General features: G+C 41.4%; 1 protein-coding gene across 18 annotated transcripts in view; it reads right to left on the bottom strand.

Annotated features, from left to right (window-relative positions):
* PMS1 (PMS1 homolog 1, mismatch repair system component) overlaps positions 1 to 14,555 on the bottom strand; it is a 65,983-nt gene extending 51,428 nt beyond the window's left edge. For 16 of the 18 annotated variants that reach the window (XR_004969196.1, XM_036318924.1, XM_036318930.1 and 13 more), the window contains exons 1-3: positions 14,417 to 14,555; positions 11,210 to 11,361; positions 7,384 to 7,566 (exon numbers count right to left, since the gene is read on the bottom strand). Coding sequence is in view for 16 of the 18 variants with exons in the window: in XM_036318924.1 (XP_036174817.1) it covers positions 7,384 to 7,566; positions 11,210 to 11,341 (315 nt within the window). In the remaining 2 variants the exon portion in view is untranslated. Of the gene's footprint in view, positions 1 to 7,383; positions 7,567 to 11,209; positions 11,362 to 13,882; positions 14,208 to 14,416 lie in introns of those variants that run through there. The other 2 variants (XM_036318925.1, XM_036318940.1) reach the window with 2 other exon arrangements.
* Positions 14,556 to 14,564: the final 9 nt, after the last annotated feature.

The following is a 14,564-nucleotide window of genomic DNA, read 5'->3' as shown; positions in this document are numbered from 1 at the left end:
GAATTCTATTTCTATTCTCCAAAGAGCTAGCCACCTGACCTAAAGTTGGTGTCACTGAGCAAAGGCAGCCCTGGAACTCTGAGTTCTAGTACTAACTCTGCCAGTGGCTTGCTCGATGGTCCTGAATAAATTACACTATCATCTTTAAGGGGAGGGTGATGATAAGATGAAGATGATGCTAATACTTTATAAGGTTACACGGGTTTTCGCTTCAACTACGTCAAAGTACTTCACAGATATTAGCTTGTTCGTCTTCAAAACATTAATGAATAGTAAATATACTCCAGCCTTGATGAATAAACTGAAGTACTAAAAGGTAAAATAGGACCTATGAGGTCATAATGTAACATTTATGTTAAAGCAAAAAGATAGAACACAATATTATTCCCAACATTAACATTTAAAAAATTAGAATGTTCAGGGTACTATGAAAAATTATTTAGATAGGAAATTCTCTGCAGTTCACTACTGAAGACAGTGCAGGATAAAACGCATAAGCATGTTTCACCAATTCATGAAATACAGTGTGTTCTTCAGAGGAAGGAATTGTATTTCAAGAGTTCATTTCATCACATGACCCTGTGTCCTGGGCAAGAACCCTTTTCTTGGACCAGGCACAGGTTCAGAATGTGTTAGCAGTCCAGTAGCTAGCATTTGAACCCGCAGTAACTCCACCTCAGAAGCACCTCGAATATTACAAATTATTACTGGTGCCTCTTACTGGAGATACTGAGGAACTGTGGCAGTGAATCAATCTAGTGATGTTAATTAAAAAAAATTTTTAAATTTATTCAGATAATTTTAAAAGAAGTTTATTATAAAAGGAAAAGTTTTAGAAGTTCTTAGAGGACTTTAGCGGTTTATTACTTACCAGTTATTAAAAACTAATTCTGGTTCAGTTACTGAGTTTCAAGAAATTATAGTACTATTACAAAGCTAAAGTTACAAAAAAGCATTTACAGTTTAGATAAGCACAATTTTTCTCAATGTTTTAGATAAAATGTAAATTAAAAACTTAGAATATATCCTGGTAATTCATGCAAAGAAATACTCACTTGACAAAAATTCATTTAAGGTAATTATGTCATAAATTGTGTCTTTATTTTTTACTAACTTTTGGAAGAATGCCACACAGGAACATGGGTCTGAAAACTAAAGCAAATGGTCCTCGTGATTGAGCTGAAACGCGGGCTTTGCTGGATGGCCGACATGTCTTTCTCCTACTGTGCGCGTGCCCGCCTGCCGTGCAGAGCCGGACACTGACAGACGCACGCTGACGTCAGAGCCCTCTCCCAGAGACTGCACTGTGGGAGGAAAGCAACAGGCGGACCTGGCCTCTGACTTTTCATTTTCAACAGGGTTCTATCACCTGTGAGCAGGTTGTTTTTAGGAAGAGAATCTTCAAAAATTCCTGTGCCTATTCTAACTACAGCTCTCCCACCGCGCTCGAAAGGACACAGAAGGCACCTTCTCCATGGAGCCGGAGGCAGGAATCGTCAGGATGACAGCAGGGGCGTCCTCTGGCCGTTTACAGCTGAGTGGGGCCGCTAAAAGGGAGTCTCAACCTCCATCTTCAACACAGAACAACTTAGCTCCATTCTGTCCCCGTAAGCCATGGAGGGTTAATGTAACATAAAACTGTACCAAGTCTACAGATCCCGTATTAGCTCATCACAAAATTATGTTTGGTGAACTTGATAGATCAGAATAATACCCAGCACGCTGTAACTTCTTTAAGAAATGTTGGCTGAATAAATCAATAAACAGGAGTATTATGCAGAGCATGGCTGGCAATTCTAATTCTTCTGAAGGAAAACCAAAAGGAAAAAACATGAATTTATGCAACAAAATAAAGGCCTTTGGTGAAAATTAGAAGGAATTTTCCTAGGAATGGCTATAAAATTTTAGAAAGGATTTCCCCAAAATATTGAGGAGTTTACATAAACTTTGAAAGTTGATGTGAAGTACTGCTTGCCAACAAGGGAATGAGAAGACTGGTGATCTCATCACCTATGTGATACAGCTGCTACCACGTTCCACATTCAAGACCAGAGAAAACGAACTTCCACTGCATGGCACGTGACAATATTCAGGACACTTTAATATGCATTATCTCCTTTGACCCTCAAATTATCATCATCACTTTACAGACTAAAAAAATAAAAAGGCACTCAGAAAAGTTAACCTGTTTTATGCCTTTGGCCAACCACGTCTCTTATTCAAACACTTGGGAATGAGAATTAGGTTTTTGATTCCTAGTTCAGAGTTTGTTCTGATTTTAAGAAAACAAATCTGCTCTGTAGTCTTCCCAAAACTGAGATATAATTTAGCCTCCATTTAAAATCCAGTTTAAAAAAAAAAACTTGTATGAGTTTCTTAAACATTTCTTTGGAGGGGAAAAAGATCATTTTTAATATAATGCCTGTAAAATATCTACTTATACAGAAATATAATATATTTTATATTTTATTATGTTACAGGGACAATATATACAGTCTTCATAAAAATTGTATGAAGAGGTCAAAATAGGATTTTCACTCTCTAGCTCATTCTATTCGGTGTGCTTAGTAATTAGGACCAGGAATTTAACATTGAGAAATGACAAATATACCAAAATTACTACTCTACAAACAATAATGTATTTCAAGAGAAGTTATGCTTAATATCATTTAAAGAAAATCATTATCAGTCAATTTGTGCCAGTCATTGATACATTAATGGTTATGGAATCAGTAATCCATTTGAAAATACCAATAGGATACTCTGTAGATATAAAGACAATGTTTTACTCCTTTGGACTGTTTAATTCTAAGATTGAAAGTCATTTTATTATTGACAAAGTAAAAAACTGCCCATTCTTTTAACGTGCATAAAGAATATAGGATTAGATGTATTTTAAATTTCTCCAGCCAATTTTGCTGCAAGTATACTTTTTTCTTTCTGTAACTAAAATTAACATTATTACTTTTATTTTTTTGTTCTTACCCGAGGATATGTTTACTGATTTTAGAGAGAGAGGAGAAGAAAGGTGAGGGGAGGGAGAAAGGGGAGGGGGGAGAGAGAGAGAGAGAAACATTGATGTAAAGGGAGAAACATCAATCGGTTGCCTCTCGTACATGCTCCAACCAGGAATTAAACTCACAACCTAGGTATGATTTCCTGACGGGGAATGGAACCAACAATCTTTTTGGTGTACAGGACAATGCTCCAACCAACTGAGCCACCTGGCCAGGGCTAAAATTAACATCTTTAAAATAACCTAACAAAAAATAATTTCAATAACTGGAGTTTTGGGAAATAGCTGTTTAATATTGTGCAAAACATTATCCTAATTACATACAGGATGGGGCAAAAGAAAGTTTATAGTTGTTCATATGGAAAACAGCAGTAATTAATAAATAATAATACAAGAATAAATTCTCTTTCACATACAACTGTAAACCTACTTTTGCCCCACCCTGTATTATTAATCTAATGAGCCTGAGATCATTTACAACTGTATGACTTTAAAATTATCTGCATTAGTTAGTTTGGCAGATAAAATAACAAAATCTACAATTTCTGCAATAATATAATAATATAATAACTGCAATCTCTATCCAAAATTTTTCAAAATAAATTGGAGCCTTAAAATAAATAAGCAACTTCTATAAATGAAACTTCAATTCTAAATGAAGAATAGTCATTAAATTTAAGAAGTGATTTCCCCCCCAAAAGGCAATCATTAAGTCTTCCTGAATAACTTCATTTATTTTTTAATGCAATTGACCTTAACAAGCATCTATTGCTTTTTGTATTTCTGAAACACTATTCAGAACCTTCCCATGTAAGTTTCAACTTGACTTCTCCTTGACAACCTATCTTTTGAGCTTACACTGCAGGCCTGGATATTTTTTTTTTTACTATTTAAATACTAGATATTTACTATTTTTTTTTACTATTTACTATTTACTGGATATTTACTATTTAAATACTAGAGCCCCGAAATTCGTGTGTGTGTGTGCGTGGCGGGGGCTCAGCCTGGCCTGCACCCTCTTGCAATCTGGGACCGCTGGCTCCTAACCACTGGCCTGCCTGCCTGCCTGATCGCCCCTAACCACTCTGCCTACCTTCCTGATCACCCCTAACTGCTCGCCTGACTGCCTGCCTGATTGCCCCTAACTGCTCGCCTGCCTGCCTGATCTCTCCTAACCACTCTGCCTGCCTGCCTGCCTGATTGCCCCTAACTGTTCTGCCTGCCTGCCTGATCGCCCCTAACTGTTCTGCCTGCCTGCCTAATTGCCCGTAACTGCTCGCCTGCCTGCCTGATCTCTCCTAACCACTCTGCCTGCCTGCCTGATCGCCCCTAACTGTTCTGCCTGCCTGCCTGATTGCCCCTAACTGTTCTGCCTGCCTGCCTGATTGCCCCTAACTGTTCTGCTTGCCTGCCTGATCGCCCCTAACTGTTCTGCCTGCCTGCCTGATTGCCCCTAACCGCCTCTGCCTCAGCCCTTCGACCGTGGCTTTGTCCAGAAGGACGTCTGGTCTATCTGATCGAATTAGCATATTACCCTTTTATTAGTATAGATGAGATACTTTTACACTTACAAATGCCTTTTAACCACCTTAACAAGAAGGCAGCATGAGCTACTGTGGAATACTCAGCACTGGGAAGCATGATATTGGAACTAAATGATTGGTTTCATCATTAACACATTATGTATCCCTAAAGAGGCTATAATTTTCATGTTCCATTTAGTTCTCTATGCACAGTTCCTCTGAAGTAAACTTCGCACAGCACGATGCATTCAGACAATGAAATCAGCTGACTGGTTATTAGACTGTGTTTTGAAGTTGGGGTGAGAACTGGCATTTGGCCTTCACAAGACCTGTTTCCTTGTCAGTATTATGAGATGGAGCCATGAACCCTCACTGTGGGGTGGCTGACACAGGAAGCAGACGCAGACGGAGACTAGTGAGAAGGACACTTATCAGGAGTGCTCCCAGGATGACCTTCTGTGGGGGCAGGGCAGAAAGAGAAGTGGGCTGCGCACAGTCACAGGCCTTGGGGGCCCACGGGCCACTCTGGAGCAGACAGCATGGCTGGTGGAGCTGTGAGGTGAAATAGGGCCTTTACAACCCCTTGTCAACCAATCACTGATGCAGGTGCCCTGCATGGTTTAGGTACCTCTCTTCAGCTGAGGCAAGGGCAGCCTCAGAGGGAGACTGCTGTGAGCACGCAGTCAGCAATGCTCTTGGGAGCTGGGAGAATCAGTGCTCAGCCTGACAGGGGGATCTGGCAGTGACTAGGGTCTATTACTACTACCACCAAAGTTCTGTATTTCCTTTGGCTTTCAGGCACAACAACAACAACAAAATCTGTGGCAAAAATAATACATATTGTAAGATTCCATTTAGATCAAGTTCAAAAATAGGCAGAAGAACTATGTTGATATAGGTCAGAATAGCGATTGCTTTGAGGAGTACAGCCTGGGAAGGGCATTAAAGAACCTTCAGGAGTGCTGACAATGGTCCAGATCTGCAGTTCACATACATAAAAATTCATTGTGATGTGTGTGCATGTGTGCAAGTTTATAATTGTCTATTATTATGATACTTTGACAATTCTTTTACTCCTTTTGTAATTCTGATGAGCAAATTTATTTAAGTATTTATGTTCAAGGCATTCAAATGCCTCAAAAACGGAAACAAAAGACAAAATGATAAACAGATATCAAGTAGGTTCAAGTAATCAAATAAAGAAAAAAAACAGAGAGTGCTACTGGATAAGAGCTTGCAAAACAGCCATCTAAAATCAGAACTGCAGTGTCGATGTGGATAAATCATATGGCCTATGTGTAAGTATAGTGCTGCCACCTAGCAGACAAAGTTAATAGTGACTGATTTCCGTTCTCAAAGGTTATATACATCTCAAAAAATAATGAAACACTAAATTATATACTTTTCAACAATACTCTGCCAAAATAAACCTTAAAGACTACCTGCCAAATTTGGACAACAGCTAAAAAAATCAAATACTTATGTTATCACTTTATTATCATGAAGTAAAATTATATGACTTCTAAAACAGCCACTGAGAACTTAACCAATAGTAGTAGTACCGGGAGCTTCAGAAGTTCTCTGGTACAAATCCCACCCCACTTTATAAGGTTTTCTGCAAGATCCTCGGGCTCTAGGTTCCCATATACAGTCTCTGGGGAAAATGATGGGCATTGCCCAATTGTAAGTTACTCTTCCATACTCTTTGGAGTCTCAGTGAACTTAAAGTAAGTGCTGAGAAAAATCACAGAAGCATGGGCTGTGCTAGTTTGGGAAAGAAGTTTTAAGCAGCGTGCACTTAAGGAGTCACAAGGTCTTCCCTCCGTTAGTGATGTTTGAACACCTGGCTTTTGAGCAAGGGCTCATAGTCCCCTATGCTGAGGAGCAATGCCAGCCACTCCAAACTCCACCTCAGTGCTTCCCAACCTCGTTTATCCACGCCCCTCCTAAGCATCTCTAAAATGGTGATGCCCCCCCCACCCGTGACATATAATTCTTATTATTCAAAAAGTGAACTCCTGTTCATGTGGAGGAAGCCTAAAAGGCCATTAACTTGGTCTAAACAAGCTTTCAAAGAACATGAAAGAGAAAAATAAAAGAACGAAAGGACAGTTGAAGTACTGAGAAAGAAATCACTAAGAAATTGTTGCCGAAGCCGGTTTGGCTCAGTGGATAGAGCGTTGGCCTGCGGACTGAAGGGTCCCAGGTTCGATTCCGGTCAAGGGCATGTACCTGGGTTGCAGGCACATCCCCAGTGGGAGATGTGCAGGAGGCAGCTGATCGATGTTTCTCTCTCATCGATGTTTCTAACTCTCTATCTCTCTCCTTTCCTCTCTGTAAAAACTCAATAAAATATATTAAAAAAAAAAAAGAAATTGTTAAAAAAATAATAATAATATGAAGTGATATGAAAAAATGGCAAATAAAGTTTTAAAACATATAATAGAGAACTGAAATGCATAATTATGTCACTATATATATATATTTATATGAAGCCCCTAGAACCATAAGAAATGCCAAAAATTCACTGTTAACTCCTTCTTGAATTGCCCTCCTTAAAATTGAAATTGCTCCCCCTGTGGGGCATGTGCCCCACATTGGGAACCACTGCTCCACCTCCACCACCCATAATTTTTCTTTCTTAGACATCACATTACAGAGAAAAAAGAATAAATGAATACCTAGCTGGGGCCCTTTACTTACAGACACACGCACACACACACACACACACACACGCACACGCACCCATGCACGCACACACACATAAATAATGCTGGCTTAGTTTTGTCTCACTTCTAATATTCTGTAATTATAAAATCACTAAAATAGTATAAATTACCTTACCTCAGCTACACAACAAATTGATCCCAAGGCTTCACCACGAAAACCGTAAGTTCTCAAATTTTCAAGATCTTCATGACTATTTATTTTCGAGGTGTAGTACTTCACTGCCATCACAGGTGCATCAGTGGCCTTGATACCTTCACCGTTGTCTCTCACTTCAATTTTATCAAATCCATAATTCTCCTACACAAAGTTAAAAAATACTTTTAGCATCTTAAGACATTAAACTGTTACAACATTTAGAAACAGAAACACAAGTGAAATAACACTGTCATTTATGTACCTCTTATGGAAACTTAATCTTAAGGAAGAGTTTAATTCCTTAAGTCTACTAACTCCTAGTTATGGTACAATGGGCAAGTCGCTCATTTTCCCAGGACTCAGATTCAACTGTAAAATCAGTTTCATCTTTAAGGTTCTCTTGAATTGCCTCAGTATCATAGGTATTTATGTTTAAATTTATGCTTAAACTTGACTAAAGAAAGTTCTTCTAAATTACAAATACCTTTGTACATGTAATCTCTCAAACAAAATAACACCGTAACCATCAAAAACAACACCCACCAAGAGTCTAGCAATTATCATTATTCAACCTGATTTTTAATACTTTATCCCTTGAACTACTTGTTCAGTAAGGAGTTTAAATATTTACATTACAACTTTAAATTTCTTTCTGCATAGTCACCTAACAGGAAACTGCTGAGAAAATACACCTAATTTGGCAATCTCAGTGAGTTTTTAATTTGAAAAATCAAGGGAAAAAACCCTCAATTCATAGCTTAGCACTCTTAGCTAATACTAAAAATATGTATACATAACAAAAAAATCTAAATTCCTAAAGTGATCACACTTTCTATGAATGCTACATTCTAAATTTGGTACTAAACTTCTATGATAAACTTGACTTCACAAAGTTTTATGTGTATGGCCATAGATGCAAATTTTAAAGGGAAAAAAATCTTCCTTCATTTATAAAGACTCTGGTATTTAAAATGGTATCATATCTTTGTAATAGTCTAAAATTATTTAATACTTTTATGCCAGTACTTTTTAGATAAAATATATATGAAAGGTATTGGGGGAGACATCCAAATTTAGTTCCTCAGCTCTTTCCAATTTAAAATTAAATTATCCAGGGAATAGCTGGTCTGTTTTTTATAGAAAATCATTAACTACAGAAATGCAAAACTTTAAATATAAATAAGAACTCTAGTCATCTGAGAAAAAGAACACAAAGATCCACTTAAATGTTTCAAAAAGTATTATCTGCTTAACTAATTAGGAAAACATTCCTAGCCAGTATAGTTACTATTGCATGAAACCATAATAAAACAGGCCTTATTTTCTATAGCAACACAGTTATTTCAAAACTCCACAAAGCAAACAAAAAGAAGCTGATAAATCTCATGGGATTAAAATACATAGCCAGTTAAAAATGTGTACTTTCATTTACTTTTGTAAGAGGACTTCTGTTGGCTTTATAACGTGACATTTAAAAAAAATTCTTTATTGTTTAAAATATTATATATAGTATTACATATGTCTCCTTTTCCCCCCATTGATCTCCCTCCCCCTTGCATAACATGACTTTTAAAAACTGTTTTCCAAAACCGCATAGAGACTGGTGGTTTTGCCTGGGGAGAAGACACTTGACTCACCCTATTGTCTGTGCCCCTGCAGTGGAGTTTCTGAGGTCCATTAGGAGACTGAAAATAACAATTAGCCTCCAGGCAGAAGCAATTGCCCCACCCTGTTGGAAAAACTCTCACCACACCAGAGGATGACTGCCTAAGGGTTAAGACTGAATCCAGTCAGTCTGCAGGCAGAGGTGTTCTCTGGAGGCTTTGAGTCTTTGCCTAATATAATTAGTCAGAAAGAGTGTTTGACACTGTTCTGCACTAGAGGCTGAGAGGTGTAGCAGATCTACCTAATACATAGTCACAAACCCAAACAGGCAGCCAAAATGAGGAGACAAAGAAACAACCCCCAAATGAAAGGACAAGAAAATTCTCCAGAAGAGATAAATGAAATAGAGATAAAAAATTTACCTGAAATAGAGTTCAGAATAATGATGGCAAAGATATTTTCCTTCCAGAGAACTTTAAGAACAAGATGTTTGTCTGCCTAAGATTCTTAAGTGAAATACATTCGATATAATTATCTAGTACTATTTAATTACTATTAGTTGTAATAGAATCAGACTAAAGTGAATATAGAAAATGTCCAAGAAAAATAAATTGTCTTTCTTTGGGTTTAATCATTTTTTTCATGTTTATAAAGCTTATATTTAAAAACAGGTTCCATATGGTACAGAATAGCCATTCTCAGCATCAACTAGAAATCTGTTAGAAATGCAAATTGTTTGGTCCCACTGAGAATCTGAAATTCTGGGGCCCAGTAGCTGTTTTAACAAACTCCTTAAATTATGATGATGCACCCAAACACTATGAGAGTCACTGGCATGTAGGAAAGATCTTGAATGGGTTTGAGTCAGAAAGATCTGAATTCCAATCTCAGCTCCCCTATTTACAAATTACATGCCTTTGGGCAAGTTCTCAGAACCTTATTATTTGTATAATGGGAATAGTAGTAGTTAATACACAGAGTTTTTATACGAATTTTATAAGATACTAGAGGCCCAGTGCACAAATTCATGTACAGGTGGGGTCTGGCTGGCCCCCCCAATGGGGGCCCATCAGGCCAGGCCGGCAGAGGGGAGGGGCAGAGGGCAATTGTCCAGCCGGCCCCGCCCCCAATCAGGGGTATTGGGGGCTGATTGGCTGCTGCAGTGCACGTCATAGCCACCAGCCGTTCTGGTCATTCCGCCGGTCCAGTCGCTGGGCTTTTATATATATAGATAATTATATACATGAAAAGGGTAGGTTCCTTTTCCTACAAAAATATATTAGTATTACTTCTAATACTGTAATACCTGAAATAATGTAAATATCTGATAATTAGGAAACTACAAAAATGTATTCATTTGCTCCAACAAAATTTTATTCACCATCTATACACTATTTATATACCATTTACTCATCTTTTATGTAGCAGGACTGGCTAGGTACAGGGACACAAAAAAAATGAAAAAAAAAAATATAGTCCTTACCTCTATGAGCTAGTAATTTATAACAGGGGAGGTAGACATGTAAAATAACTATAATAAATCATGAGTGTCATGTCATGTTAACTCAAATTACTTAATATATAGCACTTAAATTAAAAAATGTGAAAACCGCCGAAACCGGTTTGGCTCAGTGGATAGAGCGTCGGCCTGTGGACTGAAAGGTCCCAGGTTCGATTCCGGTCAAGGGCATGTACCTGGGTTGCGGGCACATCCCCAGTAGGAGATGTGCAGGAGGCAGCTGATCGATGTTTCTCTCCCATTGATATTTCTAACTCTCTATCTCTCTCTCCCTTCCTCTCTGTAAAAAATCAATAAAATATATTAAAAAAAAAAAAATGTGAAAACCATGAAGCAACAAAGAAAACAGTTTGAAATAAGATTAGGTAAAAAATAAAATGCAAATAAGAATATATAAATAAGTATAGTATATGTCAATAACCTAGAATAAATTATTATTAGGAAATACAAATTAAATTCATGTAATGGAGTCCTAAATATGAAGTTTTTGTGTGTTTTTTATAATTTCCTTTAGCGTTACTAATGTCGATTTAAATCACAATTTATTTTTGAGAATTTATTCTTAAACAAAACAAAGGATACAATGTCCTATGAATAATTTACTGGAAAGGTAACAGCTGTAAGGAGAAAATATCTGTCCCTTTTTGCTTTAAAGGTCTTTGGCTTCTCAGGGACACTCACCAGTTTGACATCTATGCTTGTGGCCCCTGCATCCAAGGCGTTTTCAATGAGCTCTTTTACAACACTGACCACTGACGTGATTATCTGGGAGCTTGAAAGGAGGCGAACCGTTGCTGTAGGTAACTGTTTCATTCTAGCTTTTAGTAGAGTACCTAGAAGATAAAAATGAAAGTTGTAAGAATAAAAACTTAAGCATTCCCATCAGAACTAATAGCAACATTAATAATAATAGCAGCTCACATTTATGGAGACTCACTGTATGCCAGGCTCTATTGCATGCACATACAGTATTAAGTAACTTATGTCTTAACACTCTTTGACATAGATGCCATTATCATCTCCGTTTTATAAGACTAAGGCACAGAGAATGAGTTGGTAAATCCCATTATGGTAATAACTGAAGAAGGGTAAGCACAACTGTGGCCTGTGATCTGCAGGCTGTGAATGGCCAGGGTTGCCGTCGCTTTGGGATGCACGGAAACATTAGTCATCGTATGTTTTGATGAGTTACAGTGTCTTTTTAAATGACTGAGCTCTTTTGGAGTTCGGATCTCCTGAACCTAAAATTACTGTGGGGAAGCATGGGTGGTTGGAAAGTCTGTAAGGAGGATTCCCTGGAAGGTCAGAGGCCTCTGGGGGACCTTGCCGAAGCGGCAGACTCTGCCTTGACTTTTCCACACAGGTCTGAGCCCAGGCGTTTACCAGAATCTTTATGTTTAGACTTCAAACATCCTGGTTTGAAAGACACTAAGATGCAGGTGTTTTCTCAAGGATGCTTACCCTGCTGATTGTATCTAGAGGTTAGTCTTAGTTCAAGCTGTTGTGACAATAAAAGCCTAAGGAGGCAGGCAATCGGGGCTTTTTTGGCTCCTTATGCCAACTAGCCTGTGGCCTCTCTTTCAGATACGTGCAGAGTGGTCATTCATCCGTCTGCCGGTCCCGGCAAATTACCATTGATCCGAACTAGTCAGATCCCAGACATATCAGGTAACTACCCTTTACACGACTCTGCTGAAAACATTCAAGTCGTGGGCTCCCCAAAGCCAACGTAAGATAAAGCTCCCTCTCCCAGCACGTGACGGCTGCCTTCCCTCATTCCCTGACACACTCTGTTTTCACTGGCCTCCACTAGGCCTCCCTTAGCTCCCTGTATCTCCTCACAGACTCTGTCCTGAACCAAGGCAGGGCCTTATCTCCTAATACCTTCTAAGTACCATCCCCTAGATGACCTGCAGGCATCCTACACCGAACGCCTCCCAAACGGATCTCAGAATCTCCCTCTCATTAACCTTCTATATACATAAACCGCCTTTTATATAACCTGTTATATACATAAAACCCCATTTAGTCCTCACAACCACCATCCGTGTATTATCATTCTTCTATCTCAGGTTAGGTTTAAAAGCGTAGTAACGCGTCTAAGGTCACACAAATAGCAAGTGACAGACGCACACCTGCACACCTGAGCGTGCCTGCCTCCGAAGGCCATGCTCCTCTCACAAGACAAAACTAGAAACCTTGCCGTCGCCCTAGAAGTGCTCCTTACTCCCGACACCTTGCCACCAAGTCCTCTCTCCTACGGCTTAAACGTTTCTCAAAGGAGTCCTCTCCTTTCTAGAGCTACAGCTGCAGCTACTGCCTCTGCTCGGCCCTCAAAATCGCACCCTTGTACTTTGCAATAACCACCTAGCAGACATTTCGCCTCGAGTCTCAATCACCTGTAGGGTTTTCTGCCTGTAACTTAAATTTCATCATGTTGCTTCCCTAGTCGAAATGCTATAAAGATTCCCAACCACTAACCAGGTGCAGTGCAAACTCCCTGGCAGCTGGGCCTCTATCTAATCCCAGCCCGCTGTTCTCCAGGCTCCCAAGGCTCACCCCCTCCAGCTGTGGTTCAGGGCCCACCGACCCTCGAAGCTTCCTTCCTCTCCATCCCCCAGCGCCTCTCGCTCACGCCAGCCCCACACCCCTCACAGGTGGCTCCGGCCCCCGCTTCTCCGTCCCCTCCATGGCGCAGGGGTCTCGAGGACAGAGGTTTTGTGTTCATCGCCATCCCTTCGCAGAAGCTCTGCAACACGGCGAGGCTGACACGGCGCATGCTGCCAGCGGCACCTTTGGAAACGTGAAGGGTGGGTATGGGGCGTGCAGGTCCCAGCCGGGATCCCGGGGGCGCCAGGACTCCGCCTGCAGGTGTGCGGGGTGCAGGTGTGCGGGGGTGCAGGTGTGCGGAGGGGAACGCACGCCCTGACCGTCAGGGAGGGCAGCGCTGGCCCGACACGAAGCGGAAGTCAGAGACCAACACAGTGAAAAGGTTTACTTAATGGACATAGGAAGTCTAACACAACTGTCCACAGAGCCAGCAGAAATGCAAGGAGTGTGTGTGTGTGTGTGTGTATATATATATATATATATATACTTATATATATGTATATACATATACACATACACTAGAGGCCCAGTGCAGGAAATTCATGCACGGGTAGGGTCCCTAGCAGCTGCCAGAAGGGCCTCGCCCCCTGGTCGAACTCCCGGACAAGGGGACAATCTGCATATTAGGCTGTTATAATATAGGATATATCTATATCTATATCTATATCTATATCTATAGCTATAGCTATAGCTATAGCTATAGCTATAGCTATATATCTATATGTCGTCATTCCCGAACACCACCTTCGACATGTTGCTGACAGCGACCTCGGCGATGCGCATCCCAATCCCAAGCTTTGTGCGCGGCCAAGTCATGTAACGCGGTTTCAAATCATGGCTCCCAAGACTCTCCATTCTCCCCTCGGTTCTCAGAGGAAACCAACGCTTCGCACCCCCATCTCCTCCGCATGGGGCGCAGGAGCCGCCGGCGCGGAAAAAGCCGGCACCGAGGAGGGTGCGCGCCCCGCTCGCTCGCCGGGCGCCACGCACGGCACACACCGCGCCGCCAGCTGCCAGGCCGCCGGGCCGGCCAACGACGCCGCGGGCCTGGGGAACCGGGGAACCGGCGGCCACGGAGGCCCGCACACGACTCGGCAGGGGCAGACCCAGGCCGCCACTCCCCCGGCGGAGCCACGTGCGCGCGCCCGCGGCCCGGCTCGTCCGCTTCCCGCCCGGCCTGGGGGAGGGGCGCTCGCGCGCGGGCCAGGGCGAGCCGAGGGGAGGGGCCCGAGCCCACAAGAGCACACGAGTGAGTGCCCGGGAGCCACACGACACTACCTTCTCGCTCGCGCGACGTGGGCCACGACCAGCCACCAGCCGCCGTCCCGCCCGCAGCCCACGCCCGGCCTCGCGGACGCCGGATTCGCCCTCGGCGCGCGCGCGCAGGGTGGGGGCGGGCTCAGGCGCAGGCGCGTGGCCCTAATCC

This window comes from Myotis myotis, unplaced genomic scaffold (assembly GCF_014108235.1).
Source record: "Myotis myotis isolate mMyoMyo1 unplaced genomic scaffold, mMyoMyo1.p scaffold_m19_p_8, whole genome shotgun sequence".
NCBI classification, from domain to species: Eukaryota; Metazoa; Chordata; class Mammalia; order Chiroptera; family Vespertilionidae; genus Myotis; species Myotis myotis.
The sequence above is the reverse complement of the archived record's forward strand: the minus strand, read 5'-3'. Positions and strand labels throughout refer to the sequence as shown.